Source organism: Anarrhichthys ocellatus, unplaced genomic scaffold (genome assembly GCF_004355925.1).
Source record: "Anarrhichthys ocellatus isolate YVR2014 unplaced genomic scaffold, GSC_Weel_1.0 scaffold12, whole genome shotgun sequence".
NCBI lineage: Eukaryota > Metazoa > Chordata > Actinopteri > Perciformes > Anarhichadidae > Anarrhichthys > Anarrhichthys ocellatus.
In genome coordinates, this window is record NW_022280042.1 from 5,091,631 (window position 1) to 5,100,855 (window position 9,225).

A 9,225-nucleotide genomic window follows, 5' to 3' on the forward strand; every position below is an offset into this window, starting at 1 on the left:
CACACACACACACACACACACACACACACACACACACACACACACACCTCTTTTTGACCTGGCTGCGCTACACTTCACTCACTCCTTCACACCTCTCTGAGGTTTTTGAAGTACTCGTACTGCAGAAGACTTTAGTTGAACATCAAACTAAGCAACCGAACTATTCTATCTGTAAAACTCGATGGGATTCGTACGACAGAGGGGCCTGCAGGCCGCAGCAATGGGAGTATAGCACCAGTAATTGTTCACCGACAATCAGAGCACTCCTGCTGGAGAGCCAGTTACCGCCACGGTCATGCTGTAAGCAGTGTAACCAACGACCATCTCCATCAGGGCTGGGTATCACCCTCCAACTTAAGGCATCAAAAAAGGGTTTAAAAATATTAAAAAGCCAAAAAAAAAAGTGCTGAATTTCTAAATGAGTAAATAAACTGAGCCTCGTGAAGCTGGTGGTCCAAAACAAATGTTGCATGTGAGCTCATTTGCTGCAGAAGGTGACGATAAACTTAAAAGACTACAGACTGTACACGGCACAGCTAAATGCTGACGTCAGCATGCTAACTTCTGCACGACGCCTGAAGCGATGAAATGGTTCATGTGCTATAATACCCAGCCCTGACCAACACCTTCCACTCTCAAGTCAACCAGTGATTCAGTCACTTCAAGGCACCGTGCACACGTCACACTTTGGGGCTGTGATTCTGCTCTAATCCCAACGGCCCGAACAAAAAGTCACGCAGGGAATCTCGTTGATAGCAAAGTAATTGATCTATTGCACGTACTGCAGGAGCGGTGGGATTTGGGGGGGGGGGGGGGGGGGGGGCACAGTGGTAGATACGTGTTGCTCAAAACACAGTTCAATGGTAATCACAGCACAGATATGATCCATCTGCCTTAGAAAAAGACTTAAATACATTGCATATATATGTGCGTACTCTGAACAACACTACTCGACAAGTTTGCTCTACAAAGAAGACGAAGAGGTGAGGTAAACTGGAGCGTTACCTTCCACGTCTCCCTTCTGTGTAACTCACGAACTCCCATCAGCAACTAACAAGCAGCCATTCCTCACACCTCCATCAGTCGCTCCTTCATTTGTCCTCCGTTACTCTACATGTAGTGGCTGCTAGAAGGCACCGCAACATCTACAACCAGATTCATTCAAGCGGCTTTGACTCTCACTGTCCTTCCTAAAAAAAAAAATAAATAAAGTACGCCTTCGAATTTAGGCAGCGAGAACAGCATACTTAGCATTATCACTAAAACACAAGAGACTGCTTCTGGCCGGCAACAGCCGTGGATTCAAGTAACAAATGCTGACAACGCCTCCTCTCATACGACGATTCAGTCAGGCATTAAAACTGTGTTATTCAGTCAATATCTAAAGGTGGACTCTGAGTTTTGTCCCAAAATCGGAGCTTCCGCTTGGCATTCGTCTGCCTGTGGAGATCCGTCTCCTCCGTCTCGGAGGTTTAAAACTGGACAGTTAAGAAACAGCTGCCATCAACACGGCCGATTAAGAAAACGTCTACATGTTAAGGTTTTAAAAAAAAGTGTAACTTTAGGAGTTATGTTGATGTGTTGAGTTGTAAACTAAGCAAATCCTTCATATTTGATTGTCATATGCAATGTTATCTTCAACTTATTGTCCTGTTGCTGATTTCTATCCACCATCTCGTGGGACACAGTCCTGGTCTTCAATCGCTTCAGCCTGACTTTGACTGCAAGTTGAGCAATAGCGACGACACGCGACGGTTGAGCCACACGTAGCGGTGGTTTGTTTTCTGGGAGCAGTCGGACACGGTGGAGTTTCTTGCTTCTAACATTGCATCGTATGACAACTGGAAGTGAAAGTGGCCCCTCCTCCTATGAAGGTGAACCAGGTTTAGAGAGAGAGATAGTAAAGCACTGTCTGCTCGAGTCCTCCAGCATCACTCAGCCTGAAGCTCTTCAAAACATTACGGAAAAGCCAGCTAGTTTCTCGACCTGAACGCTGCCTCTTATTAAAAAAAGAAATCATAGATGACGGGAAAAATCAGAGTTGTAACATAACTAAAGCCTGCTGTAGAATTGTATCTATTTGCTTGGCATGTTTAACTCCTTGACCAAAAAACAACAACACTTGCATATGTTTTATAGTCTTGGACCGGCCTTGTCATTTGTCAAAGCCAGTGGGCAATTTGAGGGAATCTGCCTCGGTAACTGGTGACTCAATTCCCATTATCGGTTTAGATTTGTGTAAATAATATCTCTTAAAGAATAATTCGGTTCAAATTGCCCACTGAGCTGAGGTCACCAGACACTGCCTGGTCAAACGTCGAGTGATCCAACGTGATTTTCTACACAACAAGCGCCGTTTCACTTGTAATTCACATTCTTTCTCACTGGAGATTCTTCTCTTTGTCTGTTTTAAGAAGAGTTTAACTATTTACATTTAATCTATATTTTCACTTCAGAGTTATTCATGTAAAAAAACAAAAACTAATTTAGACCCTGATGGAAATTAACTATTTTCCCCACCAGGTAAGCAGCAGAGCACTTTTTGGTTTATTCTGCTGCTCATTAACACAGTGGGGGGGGATTGGACCTCTACCACCGAGCCATTCAGATATACAGTGGCGTTCCTTTTTAAAGAGTTCAATCCGGGATGAAACATGGATGTCTGTTTCAACAGCAGAGTGGAGCTAACCAGCAGCATGTTCACCCGTCCTGTGTCCTCCTGTGCTCGGTGTCTTTTACTCGCATCAGCTGAGACAGGACGTGGCTGAAACGTGCGGTGGAGGCGTCTGTGCTGTGAAACGGGTCAGGCTAGATTACTTTTATCAACAGATCTTAAGGACCTAACTAATAAACTGGAATGACTTATTTTAGAGAAGACTCTTCATGTAACTCTCCAGGATAGAGTGAGCGAGACATTTTTTGAACTCTTTTTCAGCCTTTTTAGTCGTGTATCCCCTTGAAAGAAGCTTTTTTTTGGCAAACAAGGGTTTTCAATGTTTTGTGGTGGAAGCGGAGCCCGTTTCCCAAAAGCATGGCGGCGCTAAAGAGCCAGCTGAGCAGCCACACGGTTATATTTAACAGCGGTTGTTTTCAGCAGCAGCCGTGTGGTATTTCATAGGATAGATAACGTCTACAGAAGACTTCTGCCACATGTAAAAAGTGACAGAGAGATGGGTTTTTACCAGTTATTGTAAAGGTAAAAATGAATTCTTTCTGACACTATGAGGAGCGAATCTCTATTTCACAACCACACGTCTGAAGGGTGAGAGAACATAACATAACTGCTGCTGCACAACGAGGCCAACTTCCTTCCCTGTAGCTGACGCAACGTGACCCAACGATTAGCGACAAGATGCCTTTGAGAAACCTCAAACTCAAGCTCAAACCAGAGCTGCAGATGTGACATATAGGTCAATAAGTAGGACTCGGTTTCCCAAAAGCAGAAAACCACTGTTGCTTCCTCTGCTCGCCGCATCGTAAAGCAAAGAAGTCACAAGACAAATGTCTCGTTAGTCGCTCTGGATGAGGGTTTATCGGAAGAATCTAGAAATATGGTGACAGTGGTGCTTTGCTTTTGGGAATCAGCTCATCAGAGACCTGACGAATTTGAACTCCAATAGACAGACAAGGAATCGTTTTGAGTTTCCTCATCCCGGTTTGTGTTTAGTTTGTTTTTTTTGCCAAGGTTTGATTTAGTTCAAGCCTAGTTTGTTTCCTTCCAAATATAAATAAAGAAAAACATGTTTAAACCCATACATGACATTAAATACATATCGTTTTAGTCACAGTTGGCTAATACCTGTAGCCACTCACCTATTATGGCAATTAAAACAACGGAAATAAGAGACAAAGTTCAAATTCTTAAAGGCACAGTACAGAAACAAATGATCCTCCATTATGTTTTGTTTCAAACAAAGAAAATGCTGTTTGCTAGCATCGTTGCTAATCGGGGCGACAGCGTCTGCTGGCGTCCCACCGGCTGGGTGTCTCAGTTTGTCCAGCCCCTTGTCCCTCCGAGACATCTTTCTCAGATCTCGGGAAATCAAGACTTCATCATGTTTAAAAAAAAAAAAGGTGAAAAATAACTAAAACATTTTCTGTGGCTGCTTTTCAGTATCTATCATGTGAATGAAGGAGCCTTCAGCCAGCTCCCGTTTTGGAATTTGTATGCAGACATATCTTGCTCAGATTTGACATCTTGCCTATCTCTGCGCTCTATTTTAGAAAAGTTTTTGGCCGGCGATTTACAACATGGCCATGCATTACATACAAAGATGACATGTGAAGGTACACAGGACGCCTGGCTGGCTTTGGGTGAATGCAGACAAAAACACAATGAAGCCAAAACTCATATCTAAAGTGGAAAACCCCCCAAAAAAAAACAGATTTCCCCCTGCTCTTCTACATCGTTTTGTAGGACTAACTCACTGTAAATATTAAATGTCCATAATCTTAGGGGGTTAAAGTAACACCTAGATCTTTAAGTCAATTGGTTATTTTTCTTCAAGCACTTGCCACAAAGGATAGTTCAACATGTCCTCACTGACACTAAAGGATGATGCTAGTGTTGAAAAGTAACCAACTAAAACTGAAGTATCCCTTTATAATGTGGCCTATTGGAAGAGGTGACATTTACCAGAAATTAAGAAGAAAAGATGGGGGACGTAAAGACGAAGGTGGAGAGAACGAGAAAAGGAATAGAATTAAAAGATCTGAGTGCATAGGGATGGAAAGAGGGCTATATAAATGAGTATAAATAGTTAATAACATGCACGTGGGTTCTCGGTGTTAATGAAGGGGAGAAGGTGGATGGGGTGCAGACAACAGTGTGGAGAAAGGAAGGAGGATGAGTGAGAAGAGAGAGGGATGAGTAAAGGGAGGAGGGAGGAACCTAGTTGCCCCACCAGTCAACTTGAGAGTGCGAGTAGTTTCCTCCGTAGCCGTCGCTGGTGTAGAAGTTACCGAAACTACCTGCAAGGGAGGAAACGGGAGAAAATGAACCAAAAGTAACAACAAACTTCAAGTTGAGCTGCAGCTCTTTATCCCAGATCCTCACCTCCTCCAAACCCGCGGGTTCCTCCGTGTGCTGCCTGGTTGCGGCCTCCACGTCCTCCGAACCCTCCGGCGGTGCCTCCGGCGGCCGTTTGACGATAATCACGTGCTCCGAAACCACCGGAGAACCTGGCGGCAAAATCAAATACACCGTGAACGTCACTGCGTTTGGACAAAAGGTAATCAATGAAGAGGAGACGGTGTTGTACCTCTTAGAGCGTCCTCTGTTGGTGCTCTTATGCTGGTGTTCATAGGCCAGGCTCTCGAGCCATGAGGGAACTTCCTGTTTGGCCTCTACCAGGATGTCCAGCAGGTCTTTAGTGATATTCCCGTTTTTATCGTTGAAGAACGATGTGGCCAGTCCTACAGGCAAAAAGTAATAGTCGAAGTAAATCACAATGTTTGGTGGGGTGAGGGTCAAAACGCCTCATACCACTGACTAACTTTAGCTGTCGTCTTACCCAGGTTTCCGACTCGGCCTGTACGTCCAATGCGGTGGACATACTCCTCTATGTCACTGGGCAGGTCAAAGTTAATCACATGTTTCACATTGGAGATGTCCAGACCGCGAGCTGCCACCTAAATTGTACAAAGAAAAGAAAAGTCACTCAAACACAGTGATGCTAATACCTGGAACTTGAATGCTAAGAACATCATCTTTTTCATATTTGTGTGTCTCGTGGGATTTCATTGTTACTGACCGCCGTGGCCACCAGAATGGGGCATTTTCCTGATCTGAACTGGCTCAGGGCCTCCTCTCGGTCTCTCTGTGAGCGGTCGCCGTGGATGCTGGTGCAGGCGTAGCCCTCCCGGTACAGGAAGTCCTCCAAGGCGTCGGCGCCTTTCTTGGTCTCCACGAATACCAGGGTCAACGAGTCCTTCCCTGATGAGCCGAGAGAAAAAACGCCCGATGGTAATCGTTAAAAGGTTTGTGGATAATCGCCGAGTTTATAACACAGGCGCCGATTTAAACTAAGCAGCTGCAGAGTTTTACTGTTTTAAAACCTCCGATTTTAAATACTGAAAAGAAGAAAGGTCAGGGGGGGGTCACCAAAATCATGAGGAAGAATCTTTTAGTAAGGACTAGCATCTATACAAAATTGAAACTTCACACTGGTCGTTTGTTGACAAGGTATCTTTCTCTCAACCTAAGAGATAAACACACCACATCACATTCATTTCATGGTGTGGATCTGACTTGTATCTAATAGATTGTGGTACCATGGAAGAACCACCACTTAATTCTTATACTCAACAAAGCATTGATGTCAGCTTTCAAGAAGCTTTGTGACATCTTGATTTGATGTGACACAATCCTGTATATCAAAAGATTTGTATCCAAAAGTCAGAATAAATAACATCTGGATTCCTACAGCTGGCAAACAAAAAATATGTTTGTCAAAGTGAAACATTTGTGAGGAAATTCACCATTTTACTGTATGGTATTCATTCATTTGCAATAAAAAAAAAAAATAAATAAATAAAAAAAAAAAAAAGGAGCTGCAGGTACAGAATATGTTGCATCACACGGACGATGAATAAATAAATAAATCAGCCCTACTGAGATACATACATCTTGATAACATGCACTCAAATTAGTTTAAAATGTTCACATCACATGTTTCTATGGAGAGAACAGTGCAACAGGGAGTGCAGTATGGAGAAAAATTATAATTACAAGAAATAATAGCTAACAGGATCAGCAGCACTGTGTTGTGACTTGAGCCGCTGATGGAAAGAGTTTGGTCATCGCTCTGATGAACATTACTTTCTGATTATGAATTGACGGGCATGATTGGCCCACACTTGTATCCCCTCGCTAGCGGTGGAGACTACAACATAACCAGACTCTCTCCATCAAGGCTCTGGGTCCGACATGAAGACACCACAGCGGCATACTGCACGTAAAGATGCCACGAAAAAAAAACTCGACAACTGAGGGGGAAAAAAAAAAAAGTACAACAAGCATGTTTGATTTAAGGCTGAGCAAACTGGACCCATGAAATGGTACACGGAACCAAAACATAACGGAATAAACAAAGGAGTCTCCATCCACAGAGAAGAACATCAAAGGGCAAGCAAAAGTATTTTAAATGTGAAATGACAATTTTCTCATCAAGGATCTTACCAGGTTTCTCTATGTTGTCTCCAGTATTGTCCTGTACCTCGCTGGGGATGACTTAGGATAAAACCACACCAAACCACCAACATGTCAACTGCACTCAAATCAGCAGTAGAAAACCAACTCTGTATGTTTGATGTTCCTGATGTACCCGAGGTATGCGTCACAGGAATGTATCGGCTGAGATGGGAGGACGACAATATGATAATGGCAAACGGATCGGGGAAATAAAACCGCATTGTGTGTGCGTGCGTGTGTGCTAGCAGTAGCTCTAAACCGGTGTTTATGTTTTGTGTGTCGTCGTTCTGCAGTGTTGGGACATATCTGAAGGCAATGAGCCGTTACGCGACGGTCTCACCTGTAGCACTGAGCAGGTCCAGGAGGAAGGACCTCTTGTCGCTCTCCTCCACCCACACAACTTTCTGAGTGATGTTCTCTGAGGTGGAACCCACTCGGCCCACCGCCAGGAAGATGTACTCCTCCAGGAAATCCCTGGCCAGGATCTGGAAGTGGAGCAGAAAATGTGCTTATGAATACATTTTTAGCACTTCAGGTGCCTCAGACATTGATGCTTTACAGCAAACGGACCTGGATCTCTTTCGGAAAGGTTGCGCTGAACATCATGGTTTGTCGGATGCCTTTGTGCGGCATGGTGTCCTGTTCAACGATGCGTCTTATCTGGGGTTCGAATCCCATGTCCAACATACGATCTGCCTCATCCAGGACCAGGTAGCTGAAGATAAGAGGGCACAGAGGAAGAGGAGGAGGTCGTAATCTTTAAAATAAAGCTAAAACTGGAACGTGATCATATAAAATGCATCTCATCCCAGAAGACAAGTGATGGAAATTGAACCAGTCCATGTCTTACTTGCAGTAGTCCAGTCCAATCTTGCCCCTCTCCATCATGTCCACCAGTCTTCCAGGTGTGGCCACCAGCAGGTGGCATCCTCTCTCCAGATCCCTTATCTGCTGGCCAATGTCGGCTCCTCCATACACCACGCAGGGACGCACTCTGGAGCGGTAGGAAAACTACAGACAACAGACGAAAAAGGTTGAAGAAACGCATCGATAAACGTTGGTCCAGATGTCATGCTGATGTGACTGCATACCTTCCTGGCTTCGTCATATATCTGCAGCGCCAGCTCTCTGGTTGGAGCCAACACCAGTGAGATGGGGTAGTGCTTACGACGGCCATACTTTCCATTGTCCTGAAATGACAACACAACATCTCAATTACAAAGGTTAAAGTCAAGCCGTACTAGGCCAGTAGATCCCTACCTGAGAGGAGGTCATTTGTTCCTACCTGTCCAGATGCTTTAGCTGCGTTGAGAGCTTCTCCTGGTCCATCGTTGTAAATCTGGCTGAGAATCGGCAGCAGGAACGCTGCAGTCTTCCCAGAACCTACGGACACAACGCCAACCTCATCCATCTCCTCGTGCATTCAGGATCATCTCAAGAATCTAACTGAAAGATTATGTACAGTGTGTGTTTGTGTCCTACCTGTCTGTGCGCAGGCCATGAGGTCTCGCTTTGCCTTGACAATAGGAATGGCATATTTCTGGACAGGGGTCGGTCTGGTGTAGCGACTCAGAGCAATGTTACCCATGACAATCTCCCCCATGTCCACATCTTGGAACTACAGAGCACAAAATAAATACACCATTTACAAAAAAGCAGCGGGTATATCGTGTAATATTGTTGGATCTCTAGTTAACAGCAGCTTACGCTGTTGATGTGTTGAGGGCAGTTCTGTCCTGTGGCCTCAACAGGAATGTCATCGTACTTCTCAAAGTTAATCCCAGTGTTACTGCCGGCGAACAATTCACTAGAGAGGAAACACAAAAGAATGATACAGTAATTATTATCACTATCAATGAATCAGACCAACAGGACAAAACCCTGAAGAATACAACATAGACTCACTTTTCAAGGCGTTCGTTACGTGGTACTGGTTTGGACCAGTCTCCCTCCTCCCTGGACTCCTCCACCCAGCGGCTGTTTCCTCCTCCTCCTCCTCCTCCTCCTCCTCCTCCTCCTCCTCCTCCTCCTCC

The 9,225-nt window shown here is 44.6% G+C and overlaps 1 protein-coding gene across 3 annotated transcripts in view; it reads right to left on the reverse strand.

Annotated features, from left to right (window-relative positions):
- Nucleotides 1-50: 50 nt before the first annotated feature.
- The window catches only part of LOC116386006 (ATP-dependent RNA helicase DDX3X-like), a 12,518-nt gene continuing 3,343 nt past the window's right edge, over nucleotides 51-9,225 (reverse strand). Inside the window, exons 7-20 of one of the 3 annotated variants that reach the window (XM_031851917.1) lie at nucleotides 9,098-9,218; nucleotides 8,900-8,999; nucleotides 8,675-8,810; nucleotides 8,478-8,575; nucleotides 8,284-8,382; nucleotides 8,043-8,203; nucleotides 7,763-7,907; nucleotides 7,533-7,677; nucleotides 7,181-7,231; nucleotides 5,754-5,935; nucleotides 5,514-5,631; nucleotides 5,262-5,415; nucleotides 5,057-5,181; nucleotides 51-4,971 (exon numbers count right to left, since the gene is read on the reverse strand). In XM_031851917.1, coding sequence (XP_031707777.1) covers nucleotides 4,892-4,971; nucleotides 5,057-5,181; nucleotides 5,262-5,415; nucleotides 5,514-5,631; nucleotides 5,754-5,935; nucleotides 7,181-7,231; nucleotides 7,533-7,677; nucleotides 7,763-7,907; nucleotides 8,043-8,203; nucleotides 8,284-8,382; nucleotides 8,478-8,575; nucleotides 8,675-8,810; nucleotides 8,900-8,999; nucleotides 9,098-9,218 — 1,715 coding nt within the window. In that variant the 3' untranslated portion in view covers nucleotides 51-4,891. Of the gene's footprint in view, nucleotides 4,972-5,056; nucleotides 5,182-5,261; nucleotides 5,416-5,513; nucleotides 5,632-5,753; nucleotides 5,936-7,180; nucleotides 7,232-7,532; nucleotides 7,678-7,762; nucleotides 7,908-8,042; nucleotides 8,204-8,283; nucleotides 8,383-8,477; nucleotides 8,576-8,674; nucleotides 8,811-8,899; nucleotides 9,000-9,097; nucleotides 9,222-9,225 lie in introns of all 3 variants that reach the window. The other 2 variants (XM_031851916.1, XM_031851918.1) reach the window with 2 other exon arrangements.